General features: G+C 40.4%; 1 protein-coding gene and 3 gene segments (V, D, J or C); all 4 read left to right on the top strand.

Annotated features, from left to right (window-relative positions):
• Window positions 1–21,966, top strand: part of LOC122970078 — a 916,362-nt gene that overhangs the window by 717,511 nt on the left and 176,885 nt on the right.
• LOC122970080 overlaps window positions 1–21,966 on the top strand; it is an 891,879-nt gene that overhangs the window by 733,099 nt on the left and 136,814 nt on the right.
• Window positions 1–21,966, top strand: part of LOC122970079 — an 808,187-nt gene that overhangs the window by 719,632 nt on the left and 66,589 nt on the right.
• On the top strand, window positions 607–21,021 carry atf6b (activating transcription factor 6 beta). Its single transcript, XM_044336099.1, has 17 exons — window positions 607–1,129; window positions 5,503–5,582; window positions 9,193–9,274; window positions 10,217–10,276; window positions 10,468–10,547; window positions 11,372–11,582; window positions 12,045–12,206; window positions 12,368–12,537; window positions 13,770–13,949; window positions 14,671–14,753; window positions 15,471–15,689; window positions 16,648–16,755; window positions 16,862–16,961; window positions 17,187–17,254; window positions 17,932–18,031; window positions 18,714–18,798; window positions 19,514–21,021. Exons 1-17 carry the CDS (start codon window positions 1,057–1,059, stop codon window positions 19,819–19,821), a joined length of 2,169 nt encoding a protein of 722 aa, XP_044192034.1. The 5' UTR covers window positions 607–1,056; the 3' UTR covers window positions 19,822–21,021.

The following is a 21,966-nucleotide window of genomic DNA, read 5'->3' as shown; positions in this document are numbered from 1 at the left end:
TAAAGTACAACTACCTCAAAATTGTACTTAAGTAAATGTACTTACTTATTTTCCACAACTGTCATACTGTGTGAAACAGTGTGAATCATTTATATTTCTGAGCCTATAATACCTCACTAGAGGGCGCTTTGCTATAAATTCTTAATACATGAGAGGACAAAATCCCAACAGGTAAATATTCACTCTGCATCTCACAACACCTGCCGCATCCTCGGCCACTTTAATTTGACTAAAAACAAACTGCAATGCCAAAATTAGAGGTACAAGCTGCTGGCAGTGTTTCAGCATGTCCTCATTCACCCCTCACATGGGTTATGTAATAACTCCCCCTCCTCACACAGAAGAATTAAGAATAAAAATAATAGTCCCAGCAGCAAGAAAGTGACTTTTTAACGCACTATGAGTTTCCATAGCTTGGTTACGTACCGTGAGTACGTTTATTTTGTCGTACAAACTGAAATGACACGCTGTTATTTTTCGGGAAGAAGACCATCCCTGATTCAACGTGATTTTCACGGTGAACAATTTTTTTGACTTGGTAAACCATGATTGGCTAGTGCGCTTGTCAATTTAACACGAAGTAGGAATTCCTTCATGTTCATTGGTTGAGTGTTACTGTCACTCAAAATGCGGCCGTTCGATTGGGCCAAATCACGTTTAACCCCCCCTCAACAATACGTTAGCTGAGGCCCCCAATCGCTATCTCTCTGAATTAATCTCATTGGTCTTTTGACTAGTCAATCACAAAAAGCTTTGCTGTCATTGGCTGTCCCGTTACGAGTGGGCGGGGATTTTTCAGAGAGTACGTTTCCTTGTTTGTCATATGCGAGACTAAAAGCCAAAGGGAAGGACCGATAGATCGTCCGGAAAGACAAACGAAACAAAAATACCAATCTTACATTTTTAGAAAATTCTCAGTTAGCTTGTATTATAAATGCTATTCACGCCTTATATCATTCAGATATCTTAATGGTAAAGCTAGCGACTGTACTGTCTGTGTTTGTTTAGCTAACGTTAGCTGTTATCTTGCTCTCCAAACACTCCGCCTGTGTGGCGATGAGTACGGATTTACTGTCTGATTTGGACACTCGTTTCTTCGCTGATAACCTCCTGACGAGCGAAGACTGGGGTAAGTTATCATCTAAAGCCTCCATAAAGGGAAATAAACGCATATGTCAACGATATAAAGCGATAACGGCTGTGTGAATAACGATGCGACCCGTTAAAACGTCTTTAACGGTTCACTTTCACCTGCAGCGTGTGTGTGTTTTGGATATAAAATGGTTTTTATAGTAAATGAGGTGTTGAAGGTAGTTAGCTGACCGATACACGCGGGTTAAGTGTGGATGTGTGTGCGCTTCCTCAGTCTGCAGACCCGGATATGTCAGTTTATCTTTAACACAAGTGGGTGGAAGCGTGATCTCGCATTAAAGGACAGATTCACAGCCTCAACGAACAGTGAAAGAGGTTTTCCTCTCTGTAATCATTCCTCCTGTTCATACATCACAGGAGTACTGCAAGACTGCCACCAACTATTACTTTCTTTAATAATCCATTGATTGTTCGGTGTTTAAAATTGTTAAATAACTGCCAAATTGTTGAGAGTACTATCATATCCACTCACTGAGTACTTTATTAGGAACACCCATTGTCAGAAAGGTGATAATTCTACTTTATGTTTATTATTGAGGTTGTAGTTGGTGATGTAATTCACTCCTAATCCTAATATTCTTAATATTTTGTCTACTCTATTAACATACATGAGGGGGGCAGAATATTAGAAGCACTAGCAGAGCTAGTTTATTGGGTGCATTAGATTGCACAGGTGTTTCTATTAAATGAGTGTATAGTGGGGGTCAATAGGGGCCCAACAACAGACGTCCCCCATAGGAGGTTAATCCAACTGTGCTTCTACTACAAACCTTATCTGGTTTTACCTACTGAATCTGTCTGACATGCACCTATTTAGCTTCTCAAGTCTTCATTCTTACTTGCGTTATAGTTCACGATGCTGCGTGTGGAACTGAACAATGAGAGTGTGATATCTATAGTCCTCTATTACAGGGGTCAGCAGTCAGGCTCAACAATGGGCCAGTTTTCCTCAGCGCTGCTTACTGGGAGTGAGGAGGTGATGATGATGTCATACCGGCGCGTGAAAACACATCCTGACATGTTGTTCATAAAACAGCTTCTGCTCAGATCTGCCAAATGATGTTATTTACCTTTTTGTTATTCATCATGAGTCTTGTGTTTACATCCGTATCTACTGTAGATTCATGATGATACATGTAAAATATTTGATGTCATCTATAAGAGGGAAAACTTCAGCTTTTGTTAATGAGACAAATATTTTTATTGGAGGGCTGGATTTACCAGCTGCTGCTCCGTTATGTCGTACGAGTCATGATTATCATCATCATCATCATCATCGTGGCTGCAAGTTTACTGAGTTTCTTCATGCAGCCACTTATAGGCTACATGTCAGCAGCAGTAAACAGTGTAACATCACCTACTGTAAGCTGTAATATTCTCTCCTCTAATATCTCTCTGACTGTCACATGACGCCTCTCATATTAGTCACGGAGCGTTTTGATTCAGAAAGATGTTTTCCGGTTGTTTCCGCTCCTCTAATCCGACTACTGACTGTGATAAATGTGTCTGCTGATTTCTTCTTTTCACTCTTCGGGAACATTTTTGTGAATGAAACTTTGCGCACGTTTGTCCGCCTCATACGGACGTTTTAAGGGCGTCGATGATGCTGATGATGAAATATCAAAACGTTGAACAGTTACCATTCATGAGGCTGAAACCGCAGATTGACACAGTTCGTGCAGTTGAGAGAGTTCATTGAATGCGACGTGGAAGAATCGTACCAGCAAAACCTCAAAACGAAACAATAACGTTCTTGCATAAGATAGGTGATAAGTGATAATGTTGAGTTATCACACAGGCCTGCAGATAAGAGTTAACCTACATCTCATAATGAGACCTTGATTATTGTGATGTGAGAACCAATCACACGCTGCTAAATGCTGCTAAATGCTGCTAAATGCTGCTAAATGCTGCTAAATGCTAGCTGCTCCTGGTTTCTTACAATGAGCCATCTGGACAGATAAACATCCATCTGTACAAGTTCTCTCTGCTCTTAAAGTAGACAAACAGTAAGAACGGTGAGATTTTCCACCTACTGTGACTGGTTGACAAAAGGAATTTTACTGCCCTGTTGTCGGTCTTCTGCAGTCAGGCAATAAACTCGATTAGATTAGATGAAACTTTAATGATCCTCATGAGAGAACTGGGTCAAAGCAGCAGCAGTGAGACTAATAGAGACGAGCTGTAAAACACAGAAGAAAGCTCTGAGGATGAGGACTTTAAAAAAAAAAGTTATTTTATCTTTTCAGTGTTAAGAGATTAAGACCAAAACCAACTAGAGCTGCATTTGAAATGAGCATTTTCATCAGCTGTGAATCTTTTTTTGTCAATAAAATGTCTGACTAGAGACCACGCTGACGTCTTTACGTATCTAGTTTTTTTTCTGATCAACAATCCAAACCACAAAGATTCAGTTCAGTTTGTTGTGTAAAACTCAGTCAAGCTTCAAATCCTCTGCAAATTTGGGCCATTTTTGCTGAACTAAAACAATTATTTGAATATCAGAATAGCAGCTGTTTAATCTTCTCTCAGTCGATTAATTGACTAACACCACTACAACACTACTACACACACAGCCTACAGTCTGAGTCGGACGTATCGTGGTGAAAAGATGCATCCGTTTTAAAAAAAATCCACCTGTCCTGAACAAGCAGACTGTTGGGCTCTAAAACACCATATATATCAGATTATTATTGATATTTAGAGACGGTTGTTTAAAGGATATTTCAAACATGAATTTTTGTGGTAGTCTTGACACCGTGTGCAGCTGTGTGTCATATTTCCACTGATCTGCGGCGCCAACGTGTGAAAGCGATATTAGCCGACGACGATCAACCACACGCTGCTGTGAAAGAACTTCATTTCACACCCGCACCTTTTGACAGGATGTGGGCTCAATAAAAAGCACAAGTGTACCCTGTTTGTCCTAGTTTCAAAGTTCAGACTTGTTTTCACCTCTACCTGCTTTAAACACGCAAGGCATGATGGGAGAAACGATGGGATGGCACACAGGGTCGCGTTTACAGCCAGGCTGAGTGATGTTAAACATATAGAACAGTAAATCAGTTAGAGATGGATCTGTGTGTCAGCAGTTGCATCGGCAGAGATGCAGCTTGAACGTAGGGGTGGATAAAATCCTCCAAGAGGATCAATATTTTATATAAAGAGACGTCCCAAACCAGTCTGAAGGGTCAATAACAGGGCTGATCCAGGCGTATTTTATACAGCAAGAAAAGTCAGATCCTCTCTGTATCCTCTCCGTTCACCTCGGCCTGCCAGTGTCGCAGCGCTGCTCTTCTTCTAGTGTGTGAATTTGGGCAAACCACTGCGAGGGACTCTTGAGTTCAGAAACACACAGACTTGTTCCACTCCCGACATTCACAAAGATCAGATCAGAGTAGAAAACATTCAGCCAGTTTGAGCCGCTACTAATTATGGCTTTTGATGGTTAAAGTGACAAACGTGTTGGACAGCAGCTCGTATCAGCTTATGACACTGATTCATTCTGTGAGGATCTCTGTAACACCGATGTACAATCAGGAGGTCAGGCTGGCGTCGTGATGGGTGTCAGCCGGCTAGAACAAGCTCTGGAAAAGCCACAAGTAGCAACAGTCGCTAGAAGTCTTCCCTTACGAAGAATAAACTATTTGTGGCAGCAGTTTCCCTCAATCAGCGATGTTTGTTGACGAGCCGCCAGCTTCTCCTAAATAATTTACTTACTGAGCTCTGATCACAGTGCAGGAAACAGCTGAGAAAACAAGAACGTGCTTTAACACCAGGTGTAGATGCAAAACCTGTGGATGTGATGTCATCATGCAGATACACATCACGTATTACAACCAACCTTCAGCTCAGTGTCACGAGTCAATAAGTGTGAATGTTTTCTGCTTCTTTAGTCGTCTATGACAGTAAACTGAACATCTTCAGGTTGTGGACTGCTGGTCAGAACAAAACATGTTTGAGAAACAGTGATCAACATATTTCACAACTAACTGATCAATTGAGAAGATAATCAACAGATTCATTGATAATAAAAATAAACAATTTGTGAAATTCAGTGAACGTCTTCCTGTAGTAAGTGTTTTTTAGCCACTGTGGGGACTGTATTTGCCACAAAATCAGATTAAATTGATGTCAAGTAACTTGAATCATACATTGAGTAACATCAGTGCTTGAATCATGTTTGTGCTGTTTTTATTTAAAACTCCTCATCCGGTCCTCTCAGTCTCTTCTAGCGTGTGTTAACATATTTCTGGGTAACCTGGATTAATAAATATTTGTGTTTTCTTCTCTGCATGTCGGTCAGTCTCTCTCTCATGTGTTTAAATGTGACGCTGTGTCTCTCCTCAGATGCCTGCCTGTACCAGTGTGAGAGCATGGAGGAGGGAGAGGACGGAGACTTCGGCCGAGGGATGAAATACGAAGCGTCGGTACGTGAGACAAAAGAAAGTGTCACAGCTCACAGCTCTGCTTTCTGTCCGGGACTGAGAGTGTAACTGACACCTTCACACGGTTCAGTCTGATACTTTCACTCAGTTACTGTCTTTTCATGTAACACAGTCAATCCCAGCGCTGCCATTTCAGTAGAAATACAAGAAAAATATGATAAATTGGAATCTTTACCTGGCAGGTTTTTTTTTATGCTCACAGCCACCAAAAAGAAAAGTAAAATAACGTGTGTTTAGTCGGGTCTGTTGATCTGTCTGTTGGTGCAGAGTGAAATATCTCGTCAACCTTCGGATGGTTTATAATGAAATGTTGGACAGATGTTCAGGTTCCCCAGAGGATGAATCCTACTGACGTCTGTGATCAGCTGATCACCAGCTGATCACCAGCTGCTCAGAGTTCCACTCAGCAAATGATATTATATGATACAGCTGCAATGATTAGTTGATTAGTTGCTAACTAGTAAATTAATTGCAATTAACTATTTTGATAATCAATTAATCGTTTTGAGTTTCTAAAATGTGAATGTTTTTCTTTAGTCGTCTCTGACAGTAAACTGAATGTCTTTGAATTGTGGACTGTTGATTTTTTTTTCACCATTTTTTGACATTTTGCAGACCAAACAACTAATCGATTAATCAAGAAAATGATTGACAGATTAATCAATAAATGAAAATAATGGCTAGTTTAAGCCATAAAATCTGAACTTCCTTCTGAAACTGTTCAGTGTGTAATTGGACACTTTCACTTTCTGTTTTGCTGCCTTGTAGGAATAAAACTACACTTGAAATGAATATTAACCACTGGTTAATTGGGGCACCACCTCCATTAATTAATAATGAATTAATTAATTAATTAGGAGGAACAATAATTAAATGAAAATAATCAGTCTTATATCTGAACGTCATGAACTCTGAATATAGTGAGCTCCATCTGTGATATAAAGGAATATACAGATAAACCAAGGCTATAAACCAAGATATGTATTTAACTACTGACGGATGGAGATGAATGGGAAACACTAAGCATATATATATATATATGTGTGTGTGTGTGTGTGTGTGTGTGTATGTATACTTATATACAACTAAAATGAATGAATGTGTAAATTAAATGAACAAGTTCTTGCTGACAGAATGAATGAACTCTACCTACAGCCAATGAAAATGTTATTTCAGTAGCTCTTGCATCTCTGAGACAGAACCATGGTAGATGGTTTTCCTGCTGTTTCCGTGGTGATGAAAGACTGATGATGAGGATGTTGCAGTTTGAGTGAAGCATTCTGGTTCAGCACTTCTTCAGCAGTTCGAGTCCAGTCTCAGACTAGCTTAGGCTGCGTAGTGGACACATGCAGCAGGGAGGCGTCTCAGTCTCGGTGGCTGCAGGGTTGGATGCATGGAGCTCTAGACTAAGATTTCACTACACAATAAAAATAGGAGATTACAAAAATAATATATATTCAAACGGTGTGGTTTGGCTCGTGGCTGAGGTGTCTTGGTGGTCTTTGCTCTTTCTGGAGCTTTCAGCTCTCAGCCATAAAAAAAAAAAAAAAAGAAATAAGGACAACGTCCAGAATGCATGAATGACTATCACAGCTATCTGATAAGACCGAGAGAAAACAGCAGCAGCAGCAGCAGCAGCAGCAGCGGTCAGTAGGCCAACGAGGCAGAAGTAGAGCAACAGCTGCCTGACAGAGTTGTAAAAGTTTTTCGAGGCGTGTTTCAAAAGAAACGGCATCCTCAGCGCTCTTTTGAAGGACTGCATTGATTACTAATTCATTCCTTTGTGTGGAGAAAAAAACTCACCTTCAAATAAAAGGGAGATAATTTTATTTTATTTCTATTGAATATCTGAAAGTTACGCACTTACAAATTGAATATTCACTCATTTCTGTTGCCAATGGCAATTTCACCAACACATCATGAAAAACTTAATAAATCTTAATTTCCTAATCTGTAATTAAATCTATTAAGAAAGCATTATCATAGCAGTGGCACCATACCTGAATAACATCAAAAAAATCTAATGCAATAATATGTGTGAATTATAATTAACACATTTTGAAGCAGAGTTTAAGTTTCTATTATGTCAAAAAAATTAATAGTTCTCAAAAAAAACAGTAAAAGTTAACATTGGTCAGACAAGTCCAGATACATATTTTTACACATTTTTAGGGGCATTTCTGACCAACTCAGACTCTGATTGTATACGAAAGAGAAAGGCAAGAGGAGAGCAACTTAAAGGAAACAGCTTCTCCCAAAAATATGACTTCAGAGATACGACTTCAGAGATAGTGGGCTATAGGGGTGTAACAGTACGTCTATTCGTCCTGAACCGTTACCGTACGAATGTAACGGTTCGCTCCATGCGCTCTGAGACCCAAACAATATCTGTCATAATAGTTTAATAACCCACTTACTCCGACATGCGGAACAATAATTCTAGAGCACAAGTTCCACCTGGAACGTTTTGGCAGCGCACCACTAGTATGCTCATGTTAGCTTAGCCAAGACCCATAACATATGCTCTGTAATCTCCGTAGTGAAACAATACCATGACATCATTAGATTATTTATAGTGAAGCATCAGTGTTAGAGCAGCATGTTACTGTTGTAGCTGCTGGAGGTGGAGCTAGTTTACACTACTTTATATACAGTTAGAGCATAAATCAGCATAACACAGCTGTCAGCAGGTGTCCTGACTCCTCGTAAGAAACAGAAAGGTTGTTTTCTTGTTCCACTGCAGAACAACTGAACTGTTTGAGTAATAGTTACGACCAATGAGCCATAGATGGATCTTTACATTTTATCAAAATGAAAATGGTTTTTTTTTTTTACCTTTCTTTTTTTTCCTACTGTATCAAAATCATACCGAACCATGACCCCAAACGGTACATACTGAACTGTGAACTTAGTGTATGGTTACTAGCAGAAGAAGAGAGGATGGTCCGTCCAGGTTCAGGTGGTCTGATTGTATCTGAAAATAAAAAGAAAGGTGTTAATCTCCAATATTATTCATTTTCTCTCTGTGACTGCTGCTGAAAAGGCATTTTTAATCCTGTCCAATGTTTCCTTGACATCCTTATGCCTTTAGGTTAGAAGTCATTGGGTCTGTGTGTGTGTGTGTGTGCGTGTGTGTGCGTGTGTGTGTGTGTGTGTGTGTGTGTGTGTGTGTGTGTGCGCTCCTCCACCTACACAGACAGACTGTCAGGCCAAAATGAATCATTGTGTATCTTACAGCCGGCAGAGAAAAGACAGGTGTGTAACCATCAGTAGGTACAGATGATGGATCAGAAGATAATCAGGCTAATTGTTTGTCGGTTGGCTGAGTGGAGGAGGTGTACACACACACACACACACACACATACACACACACACACACACACACACACACACACACACACACACACACACACACACACACACACAGGTGTTGACATACTGACTAATCCAGCAGTTGTTTGGTCTAATTCTCCTCCTGACTTCTTTTTCCACCCTCTCTGTCTCTCCTCCCTCTTCTTCTTCTTCTTCTTCTTCTTCTTCTTCTTCTTCTTCTTCTTCTTCTTCTTCTTCTTCTTCTCCCAACCTCTCGCAGTTTGACAACGACCTCGTGCTCACTCTCGATCCTGACAACCCCACGTCGCCATGGCAACACCTTGACGACAATCTGCTCACAGGTACAGAATGAAACACACTGGGAACGTTCCGCTCTCACGCCTCAAGCGTCCTCACATCTGTGAAACATGAGACGCTTTGTTTTCTGCCACAGCGGCCGGTCAGACCTGGAAAACCTTTAGTCACCTTTTACACAGCTGACTTGAACATCAACTGCTTCAATAACACATTTTTAAATATGTATTCTGTCACCTGATTGATTGAATCTCAGACAGTGTTTTACTGTGTGTGTGTATATACATGTAAGTATAATAGTGCAGTGAAGTCAGTTGAACTCCTGTTTAAACAGACAGGTACCAGCTTCTCTGCGTCTCTACCGTCCAGTACGATCATCTCTCCGGCTGGCGGCGCTGTCAAAGCTCTGCGGTGTGTTTGGATTTTATAACCGAACCGATACCAGGACGTGAACTTTTTATTTCTCTGACGTCTTCACATCACAAACAACGAACAACAGCATTAGAACACGAGTCTCGCAGGTAAAACACGCGACTCGTGTAGCTGTTATATCAGTTTAGTGTGGGGCGGCTGCTCTGCAGGTGCGCTTGATTTGACTGTAACTTGCAGTAACCGGGCGGAGATAAACCTCCTGAATCTGCACCCAAAACGCTGTGAAAACTTTCATTTCCACCTCAGCCTCCGTGATCATCGACTGGGAAAGAGGCAGAAAAAAAAGGCTCATAGAAGCATGAAGAAGAGCAGAGGGAGTTCACAGATAATTAGCCATTAATCATGTCGTGTGATGCTACTTGAGATTGTCACTAATGAGAATAGCAGGTCCACCTTAAAGGTCAGTCCATCTTAAGGGAGCCTGGTCAGGTTAGGCTAACCCATCGTCGCTAACTTCGAGGCTAACCCCCTTCACTTTAACCAGCAGGTGGCAGGACACGGGTGATGCTGATATATTCACTGTTTCCTGTCTGTGTGTCTTGTCGTTTTCTTTGAAGGAGACGCTCCTGTGATAAAAAGTGAGATGACCATTGCTCAGGCTTTACCGGTGGAAATGTGTAAGTTCTCTGGTATTTTCAAACCCAATTTATCCATCGAACAAAAACAGTTACGCTAAAATATGTCTCTTTTTTTGGGGGGGGGGGGGGGGGGGGGGGGATTTATTTCAACTTCAGCATCACATACAAAGCTGTCACAGCTTTCAGCAATGAGTAATGATAATAATTCATCTTCCTGTGTTTGTGTCCAGTGTTCCAGGTGAAAGCAGAGCCTCCGTCTCCAGCGTCCTCTCTGGGGTCCGACTGCTCCGCTTCATCTCCAGACCCACAGGTGTGTTTATGTTTGAGTTTGACTCTGAAAGACGCTGCTGCGGCTTATTAGATTCACATTCAGGCTGCTTTATTGTCACAACTATAATCAGATGATGCAGTATTACCAAAACACATGAATTTACAATAAATTCAGAACATTGTTACTGAAATGAAAAAAGGAAAAAAGTCCTTCATGTATGAAATAAACTGAACAGCAGATTAAACATCTTTCCCTTTTTAGCCAAAGGTTGCAGTGAAAAGAACAAAAAACAATTACATATTTTTTCAAGATAAAAAAAAAATTTAAAATCTAAAATTAAAATTACTAATAAAACATCTGAGTAAAAATATGCTTTTATATAATACAAAGTTAAAAAGTTTGAGAGGAATCAACTCATTTATTTCCTCTAGTATAGTTTGTAATTTTTCATTATTTGAGCAGCTGATAAACAGTTGATTTTTATTGATAAGTTGAAGAAGTGATCAGTGAGCAGCTCATGTTTTCTTATATCTGCCTGTTTGTATCTTCAGTGAAGGCTTAAAGAGTAACTCGACACTCCCTGACAATCTTGTTCCAGTCGACCTCTAGTAGTTTAACATCTTCTTTCTAACAAGGACTTTAAAGTTACTCTTTAACTTTTCCTCCTTCGATGAAGCAGCTCGTTCTTCAGGCTTAAACTGAACAAAGACGAGTAACAAATTAAGACGACAAGCAAAGATTGAGGTTAACGAGACTTAATTCAGATCACAACCAGCTGTAAAATTAAACACAGCAAAATACATAAAATGACAAACAAGAAGAGCTGCAGACACGTTGATCTGACTTGAGTCTCCTCTGTCCAGATCACAGTCAAAGGTGAAAACCCTCCGACTCCTCCGTACATGTACGGAGACGTGCTGTCGCCTCCGCTGGGATCCATGGAGGTCACCGTGGCGACGTCGGCGGTCGGCCCGCGGCAGACGCAGATTACCGCGGTGACGCAGACGCAGCTACAGACGCCGCTGACGACGCAGATCCCGGCGGTCATCGGCGGGATCCAGACGCAGGCCACAGGTAGGTTCCTAACCCGGGTCGGGTCTCGTCCCAGCTGACCTCCGCTAGAGATCAGAACTGAGTGATTTATCAAATTAACGTAGCTCTACCATCGCTGTGAGGGATAACGTGTAGTTTTTTGATGACTAGGTGTAATGTTTTTGAATTAATTGTAGCTGATTTATTGTATTGATCAGTAGATCAGTGTTACAATATTCCAGCCTGCTTGTTATACGTGTGTTTATCAGTCTTTACAGATGTTACTCATATGATAAAATGCTGTTTTGATGATGATGGAGCCTCAGTCATCATTTGTGTTGATGGTGTAAATAGTGTGAAGCAGTCAAAAGCATCTAAAATCTACAGTAGATGTCTAATATTAGATGTTTATGTTATTCTACTGTTTGATTTGCTTTAATTAAATCAGAATAAAAATCCGATGTGTCTCAGATGTAAAGATTATTTCTAACGTCTCTCCTTCAGTCCTGCCTTCGTCCACGCTGAAGGCCAGCACCATCCTGAGCGCCAAACCTCCCATCCAGCCCAGACCTGTGTGCGTCACCTCGCTCCCCGTCCCCCAGACCCCCGCACCGGCCAAGACCCTCATACTGCAGGGCCTCCCCTCCATGGACCAGACCAGACCTGGTGAGAGAGAGAGTTTAGTCGATTTTATGTGCAAAAATATCACACAGAAACATGTTAGTAACGTGTTTATCGGTTACTTGGAAACATCTTTTTAACGCCGTCCAATAAGAAGCAACCAGCTATGTAAACAGGAAGTGTAATGTCAACCCTTCCTCCTCCAGTCGTTCTGTCTCAGTCCGTCTGCCTCGGTTCGGCTCCGGCCATCGTCAAGATGGAGCCAGTCTCTCCCAGCATCCCCCAGCACTGCTCCAGCCCCACGGCCCAGCCCGCCAGCAAACCCATCGTCCCGGCGACCACGACGTTACCCGGCAACAACTCGAACGATATCGATGTGAGTAGGCACGCTGCGGCACGGGTTCATCACATCACAACCAGACACACAAACTAAAGAATCTGTTTGTCATTACTTTAGTTTGGGAAATATAAACATGATTTAAGTCTTTTCTATTTAACAAAATATACCAAACTGCTGAGTGTGTCAGTGTTTGGCTTGATGAGATATAATATACAATAAGGAAAGATGGAGGTCTTTATTGGATCCACTTTAGCTTCTGCTATAGTCGCTAACCCTCCTGTGATCTACACATTCAAATATCAAGATTAACATTAAAACAATCAAAGCAAAATCCAAACAAATACAGAATAACAGCAAAGAGCACAAACAAATGAAAACTCATAATTACAACAAGACAGCTGCATATAAATACATAACCATAACATAAAGTTAATGAAAACTAAGACGAGTAGTAAAGTCTGCTTCAGATACATCTGTGTTTGTTTCTGTGATGTTGGTTTTATAGCTGCTGATAAAAGCAGTGAATCAAAACCACAAGATGATAAATGAGAGATGGTTATTATATTCATTCTCTGCTGCTTATCTGGTCCACGTCACACCAGTTGATTGATTATATTATTAGGAATTATAGTTATTTACAGCATGGAAGTGTAGATAAAAATGTCAATAAATTCATGTACTTAATATATAATTGTAGGTCTACTGGTTTAGACCTGTATGACATATGTATATGAGTGGAAAATGGTGTTAAATAGCATTCTATGTGGTATGAAAGTATTGTTTAAAGTTTGAGACGAGCCTTAGTTTTGATAAAACGGCTGAACTAAAAGTTCAACTCTTGTCAGGTCAGGTGTCTGTATCTGTTTCTAAGGTTCAATCATTGTAATCAATCTGGAAGAAATACACAGCAGTGCTGCAGACAGCCGCCTGTTTGGAGTCACATATATAAGATTTAGTGAGAAACACTGTGCGCTGTATGGACACGTGTGAGGGGAAGTTTGGTAACAGACTGCAGCAGCTGTCTTACATAAAGGTTGTGATATATGAAGAGTCTCAGCCTCAGGGTGTCACCTTATCTAACACCTATTCAACTCTAGTTTACTCTACTTTTGTTCTCTCTCTCCTCTTCTCTTCCCTCCTCCTCCTTACTCCTCTCTACTCCGCCCGCCATCTTTCCCCTCCTCCACCTTCCCTCCCCCTCTCTCTCTCTCTCTCTCTCTCTCTCTCTCTCTCTCTCTCTCTCTCTCCCTCTCTCCTTCCTCCTGCAGATGAAGGTGCTGAAGCGGCAGCAGAGGATGATAAAGAACCGGGAGTCGGCCTGCCAGTCGAGGAAGAAGAAGAAGGAGTACCTGCAGAACCTGGAGGCCCAGCTCAGGGAGGCCCAGCAGGAGAACGAGCGGCTCCGCAGGGAGAACCAGGCGCTGAGGGAGAGACTGGCTGGGAAAGAGGTGAGGAGACGACGGCGCCTTTAGTGCTTCAACCGACTCAGTGTGAAGTTGTAAACTCTGCAAAGTCCTCAAAAGCACTGAATACTAAATAGATATTAAATAACCAAGATCTTAAATACATCTTATTTTGTCCAACCATCAGTCCAAAACTCCACAATAATTCATTTACAGTAATATATGAGCAAGAAAAGCAACAAATTCTCACATTTGAGAGCTTTGAACCAGCGAACGTTCTGCTTGAAAAACTATCAGAATAGTTGCTGATTCATTTTCTGCTGCTCGACTAAATTATTGAGATATTTTTGTGATATATTTAGTTTCAGTCAAATAAAGTTCTTCACTCAGTACATTATGATAAATCAGTAAAAGCTGTGATTAAAGGAGAGATTCTGAACAGGAAGAAATCAGTCAGAGAAGAAGAGAGATGAAGGTCAGACTGAGCTGCAGGAGGAGAAACCTGTAAACCTTTGATGCTGGAAATCACTTAATAAAACAAGATTAAAGATTAAATGATTGACACGAGTAAATCTGGAGAGAATCCAGTTATAACAGGATAAAATACAACAAGACATTTAAAGTTTAGTTTCTCTTTTCTGTTAAATGTTTTGAGTGTTTTTGCTTCTGTGTATGTTTTTCCACGTGTGTCTGTTTATATTCAGTATTTTTTTTAACAAAGAGCTTCATTTAAATCTAGTCGATCTCGTGTGTTTGTGGTTTTCAGGGCAGCGACTCGGCGACTAACAAGAGAGCCGTGTGCGTCATGGCGGTTCTGCTGTTCATGACCTTCAGCTTCGGACCCGTCAGGTATCCTGCAGCACTTTCTTCTTCTTCTTCTTCTTCTTCTTCTTCTTCTTCTTCTTCTTCTTCTTCTTCTTCTTCTTCTTCTTCTTCTTCTTCTTCTTCTTCTCCTTCTCCTCCTCCTCCTCCTCCTCCTCCTCCTCCTCCTCCTTCTCCTCCTTCTTCTCCTTCTCCTTCTTGTCATCACTGCCCTCTGCATGTGCAGTTTTACCCTCGTCCTTTTCCGCTGCGCATTGCATTGTGGGACGATGGCGTCCACTCAGAGCTCGCTGAGAAATCAGCTGTTTTTACTGTTTGGTCTGAGAGTCACATGTCAAGTCAAAAACAAAGAAACAACAAAAAAAAATCAGTTTCTTCTTTATCATCCATGAGGAATAAAATACAAAAAATATTTATTATAGAAAAATACTTAAAAAAATATTATATTTAAAAATATAAATAAAATAACATTTATAAAAAAATTTAATTTAATAAATTAAATTAATAAATTAAATTAATAAAATTAAATATATAAATAATATATGCTGGTCCTTAAAATGACTGATAATATTTTCTGGAAAATTAATTTAGGGCCTAAAAAAAGGTACATTTCATAAATAAAGTCTCCAGAACTCTTGAAGTGTTTTATATAAGCAGTGATACATACAAACAGTGATTTATCTCCATGTCAACAGTGACACACAACCAAATGAAAGTGTATCTTTGTTGGTCTTCATCCCACAGCATCACAGACAGGAAGCTGTCGACTGACCTACAGGAAGGTGTGGTGTCATATACAGGACGACGGCTGCTGGAGATCGAACAGGAGCAACAACAACAACAACAACAACAGCAGCAACAACAACAGGCGTCTGTTCAACCTCCGAGCAGAGAGGAGGACAAGACGGAGACGGAGGAGGACGGAGACGCAGAAAGATACACACAAGAGTCGTATCAGTTCAGGTGAGACGAATCAGCTCAACACCAGAAATCACCAGTCGTTGAGTTCAGACACTAAACTTCAGATTTACACAAAAAAAACACTTCAAATGTTCCTCGTTGATTTCTTCTTCTCTTTGTGTCTGGACGTCAGCGCTGCGGAGACGAGCATAAAGAAAGAAGAAAAGAAAATAAACCTTTTTAAAGGAGCAGTTCACCAGTTTTACACATGAAGATCAGTTTCATTCATTTGAACTTTTATTTAGACAAGACAGGCTGAAGATTACAATACAAATATAAAATAAAAGAAATAAAACGCATAATATGAAAACATATTAAGGCAATAAAAAGCAACATATGTAAATAAAAGTTAAAGCTCAATTAAAACACACGTTCACACAGTTAATGCTTCATAGTTGTATAATGTGCTCTGTAAAGTCTGAGGAAAAAACCCTGGTGATGTCACAGTGATGTCATCAGGACAAAGCTGAGGTGCATTATGGGAAGTGTAGGATCTGAGAGAACTGAGCATTTGCAAGCTAACTAGTAGCTCGTTCATTAGCTTTAACTTTGTAAGTAAACAACATACGACTAGTCAGGTGACTTTGTTGTTGTTGACATTTATCACTGAAGCGATGAACCTTACAATTTATCATCTTAAGCATGTTTTTTTTCCTGCAAAATGCTGGAAGAAAATTGAAACAAACTTTTTAGGACTTCATGTGCTGCAGAGTTGAGCCAGAATAAATAAAAAGAGCTGCAGCAGCTTCACGGCTCTGATGAAACACATCTCATCACCTGCTCTCCAACCACTGGAGAGAAAAGCAGACGACAGTTTAACAGAACTGGTTCAGTCACTCTTAACTGTCATCATGTTTCTCTGCTGGATTCCTCTAAACGCTGACGTGTAATTCACTCGACTAATGTTACCGTACGTCTCAAACATGTGATTCATCTTTGTGTTTTTGGCGTGTCGTTGCAGGAACCTGAGTGATGTGTTCAGCGACATGAAGGATCTGGTTCTGCAGGACATCGACCGTTACTTCAGCTCGTCAGACTGCAGACAGTTTAACCGCTCCGAGTCTCTCCGGTCAGTCAAACGCTTCGGCTTCACACGTTCGTTTTTTTTTCTTCAGACAGTCGATTTCTTCTCTGACCCTCCTCCTTCTCTTCCTCTTCCTCTTCCTCATCCTCAGGCTGGCGGACGAGCTGAGAGGTTGGGTTCACCGACACCAGATCGACCGCAAGAAGTCTGGAGGGAAACCGAAGATCGCCAAGAAGGCAAAGATCGCCCAGGTGGAGACTCATCTTCATCCTCCTGTTAATACTGACGTCGTTTCTTCTTCTCTCTTCATAAAGCCTGTTTTTATTTTATAATATAACATAGTTCCTTATGGCTTGACTTTCTTGTACAATTTTTATACAAAATGTGTTGAATGCAGTAACTGTTTATTGTGTCCGTTGGAGATAAACTGATCAGATTAATTTCATATTAACTGATTTGTTTTTGACTTGATGCAGAAAGCTCAGCTGAGGAAGACGAACATCTCCAGATATCTGCCGATCCAGGCGCACCGCTCCATAGAAAGGTGATTATTACACAAAGCAACCAGAAAAAAACAATAAACTACTGCTAAAAGATATTAGTTAATTTCTGTTGTAACTTCTTACAGCGGCAACGAGAGAGAGAGAAAGTTTCATCTTCAGGTGCAGTTATGTAATCGAAAAACCAGTGAAAAGTGAAGCAGCGTGTTTCTTTCAGCTGGATGAAACAAAAAACAGAGTCATGAATGTCAAAAAAACAAAACAGGAATAATTTATAAATCAATAATTATTTAGAAGGTTTGTTGAAAAGGATGAAAAGAAAAACATTTTATCAAACCACAAACTTGCATATTTTGAAAACGTTAATATCATATTGTAAGAATTTCCTGAAATAGACGAGCTGATGAGGAGCAAAGATTTGAGCTGACAGATTTCGTGAAGAGTAAAAGTCATACTAGTGACATGTTTTTATTTAAGAGTCATTTTACATTATATCTGAAATGTTCTGGTCTCTCAGATGTGATGATTTAATGACAGCAAACAAGATGTGAAGATGTCACCTTTGACTTTAGGAAACTGTAACACTTTATGAAATTTAAGACAAAATGATAAATTGTTATAATAATCACTAGTTGCAGCTCTATTCAGACGTGGTGGTGCTGGTTTTAAGCGTTCGGTCTGAGCGTGACTGTGAACCTGACGTCTCCGTGTCTGTTTGCAGTCAGCTGCAGGTGCTCGCTGGTCCTGAGGTCACGTACAGCGACTTCCTGGATGCCATCGACCGCAGAGAGGACACCTTCTACGTCGTCTCTTTCAGACGGGTATGACAACACGAGAAGTGACTCAACAGCTCGATCCGGACAAACCAGAAAAACTCTGCAACGCTTCAACACCAACTGATCCTCCTGAGATGCAAAAAAACAAAAAAAAAAAACCTTACAGTTAAAATGTGTTTATCTGACAGTATTCCTCATTTGATTAACTTGTTTTTTTTTTCGTTGTCTTAGTCATAAAAAACTGTTTTCACACTTTGTGATCATTTCTAAAATCATTTGCATATTAAGACAGGATTCTTCAAAGTGGAAGAAAAGGTGGAACATGAGTTTTTCTCGGTTTTGCTGTTTTTATTTTCTACATTCAGCTCAATAAACAACAGATATGATTTATTTAAAAGCTCCCAGATGACAATAATTTCAACATGAGAACAGCAAGTTGAGGTGTCAGTGTGGGGAAAACAGCAAACACCTTTGACGTGTCACATTCAGTCAGACTGAAGTTTGAAGAAGACGACAAAGAAGTTACCCTGTAAAACACGTTGAAGGGATCTCAAAGATCTAAAAGTTAACAGCCAGAAGCAGAAGTATATCCTCATATCAAGCTCAAAATGAAAAAAACAAGTGATCCACAGTGCGATGAGTAGTACACATACACACAAGACAAGACTGTCCTGTTTAATATTCCATCATAATAAAACCAGAATGTCTCCTCTGTTTCTCCAAACAGGACCACCTGTTGTTACCAGCCATCAGCCACAATAAGACCAGCCGACCCAAAATGTCTCTGGTCATGCCGGCCATGTCTGTTAACGGTGAGTCTGACGACACATCTGCTCTGTAAATCACTTCTCCTGTGTTTCCTTTTAAGAAAAACATCACTGATGTGTTCTGTCGGTCACACTGAGCCTGATTGCATCCTGCTACACAACACAAGAGCCACAGACTCTGAACAACAACCCACGTTAGCTTCCTGCTAAAGTCTCCTTCTTATCTAACTTATAAACATGAACGCACATCTTGTCCTGCAGCTCAGCTTGTTGAAGAGTCACCTAACAAATATTCACCGGGGAAAAGTGCACCGTTAACATCAGTTAGCAGCTAGATAGCTAATTAGCTAATTAGCTGCTCAGCTGCATCACATTGAACAGCCTGTAAACACTCCTGCAGACGTCACTTCGGACACGTTAGTGTTGGTTTTGTTGTTGCTCTGTAAAATCCCTGTAGCAACCCACCATCTGAAAAACAAATCAAGGCCTTGAAAGTTTTTGAAAGCAGACATAAATAGACATGGTTCATTGAAAGTGCTTGAATTTTTATATTTTGTGTTAGAATAGAATATTGCTTTGCTGTGATGTGTTAAAGGAAAGATACCTTAGATAGTCTTTATTGTAACAGTAATTAACCTTGATCTGTGTCTCAAACTATGCCGTGTTGGGTCCTTGAATTTGAGGGAACTGGGTCTGGAAAGTCCTTGAAAAGTCCTTGAAAGTGATGTTTAAGAAGGTATTTTCCTCTTGTTGTCCGCAGAGAGTCTCTATAATTCCTCTCAGGGCTACGAGATGATGATGCAGGTCGACTGCGAGGTCATGGACACCCGCATCGTCCCCATCAAGTCCTCCGCCGTCCCCCCGTCCCTCCGTGACCCGCCTCCGCCTCCCCCCTCCGCCCACCACAACCCCCACCATCACCACGGCAACCACACCTCACTCCGAGGACGTCACCAGCATCACCCCTCCTCGTCGTCCTCCTCCTCATCGTCATCGTCTCAGCGGCAACCTTTACCTGTCCGACGACGGCCAGCGGAATATCTCATCAGCCAATCGGAAGGGGTCTGATTAGCCGTCGCCGTGGCGATCACAGCAGATGATGGGTAGAGAAGAGGCAGGCAGGCGGTTTTGGGAAGAAGAGGTGACAGTTAAAGGTTTGAGGCTTGGAACAAAGTCCAAGACGAACATTTAAACCTTGAGACACATTTCTTTAATAATAATCTCATCATCTTTACATCAGGTAACATTTCTCCTCTGGCTTATACACGTCGCTTCGTCCTGCAAAAGTTGAGTTTCCTGTAGTTTGTGGAAAGTGAAAATTCAGGAAAACCTCCATGAAACACATATGAAAAGGATTTTAATCAGTAATTGAAGCAGTTACTGTTTAAAACCTCAAGAGAGGGTTGAAAAGATTTTTAAAAAAAAAGCCTCTTTAGAAGAAAATATCCTAATATATAAAAATAGATCCCTAAAAATGAAAGTTGGATGCAGACACGGCAGCACACTGCACTTAGAAACGGTGCTGCGTTTTAATATTTAATTGTGAAAATGTGCCGTTTGAATGAAGTGCGGAGCGGTCAGCGCGGCGTTCGTAGGTGAAGCTCAGAGACGATGAGCTGAAAGTTTGTTTCATCGGTTTGTTTCGGTTTTAACTCCTAAATGAACCGTTGCTCTTCGTCCGGCGGCGCTGCAGAGCTGCACAGTTACAGCTGCAACTAGAATCTTTAAAGTAGATCTGCAACTTACCGTTATTTTCATTATTGATAATCTATCTATAAAACATCAGAAGATAATGAAATATGATGATTACAATATCTAAATGGAGCCAAAACCATAAAATAGTCAAGTTCCAATCATAAAAGACAAAGAAAAGCAGCAAATGTTCTCATTTAAGAACAAACAACCATCAATATTTTGGTATTTTTTGCTTAAAAAACAACTTAAACACTGAATCAATGATCAAAATAGTTGCATTTTCTGTGGATGGATTATTAATGAATCGTTGCAGCTCTACTCTAAAGATTAACAGGATCGATGTCTTTTGCAATTTTCTATCTACACAATCAGCACTGTGTCTGTTCTCAGACATTCAGATCAGCAATAAAACCGTTTATTAATATTAACGTGAAGTCCTGACGCGGATGAAACGGTCGCGACTGTGCAGCTGCAGCAGGACGAAGCGCTGACGGCCTCACGCTCAGTCCCGGTCTCTGTGGAGTTTGTATATTTGTTGTGTTGTCGTCGTTACTCTCGGTTATAATCAGACTACATGTAGAGAAGAAAAAGAAGAGAAACATGCGGTCGTGGACGTTTGATGTCGGCGCTGACGGCTGCTGCGTGAAGCAGGATCCTGTCAGCTGTGAAACGTGGCTGCTTTCAGCGAGTTGAAGAATCAGATATTTACAACTAAAGCTGTTTTTTCAGTGAGGAAACACTGCGGTGTGTAATCAGGATATTATTTTCATTATAAATATCGTCTATAAAATGTTAGAAAATAGTGAGAAAAAGGTCCAACATGACATCTTTAAGTGTCTTGTTCTGATCTACATCGTTAAGTCTATAACAGGTACATCAAGGTCCAAGATGACGTTTTGTCCACAACTCAAAGATCTTCAGTTTACTGTCATAGAGACGAAAGAAACCAGAAAATATTCACGTTTAAGAAGCTGAATCAGACAATTCATGACTTTTTTTTTTTCTTTAAAAAATGACTCAGAAATCAATAAAATAGTTGCTGATTAATCGAGTTATTGTTGTTCAGTTTATTATCATGTGCGACAAATAAAAGCTTCACATTTGAGAAGCTACTAAAACGATCATTCCACTATCAAACGATCAGCTGATTAATCGATCGATCGCTGCAGCTCTACGTTTTCCAAATAAAACAAAAAACCACTTCAGACGTCCTGCTTCACGTGGCCTCCGTCAGATTTCTCATGTTTCCCTTTTTTGTTTTTGTTTTTGTTTTTTTTTTAACAGAGAATCATGTTTGTGTTGAACGGAGGATTTTATTTAATAGCTGTAAATATCAATGTTCACTGTGTAGATATTTTGTTTATTTTTGTCACCTTTTTTTAAAAAATTTTTTTTTATCTTTTATGTCTTTTTCACAACAAAAAGTAAAACAACAAAAAAAAAAAAAGATGATGTGTGTTCCTGGAATAATGAAACAAACAGGCTGATGGTGAATTTTTATATTTTCTGTCCGTGTTC

Source organism: Thunnus albacares, chromosome 19 (genome assembly GCF_914725855.1).
Source record: "Thunnus albacares chromosome 19, fThuAlb1.1, whole genome shotgun sequence".
Taxonomy (NCBI): Eukaryota; Metazoa; Chordata; class Actinopteri; order Scombriformes; family Scombridae; genus Thunnus; species Thunnus albacares.
The sequence above is the reverse complement of the archived record's forward strand: the minus strand, read 5'-3'. Positions and strand labels throughout refer to the sequence as shown.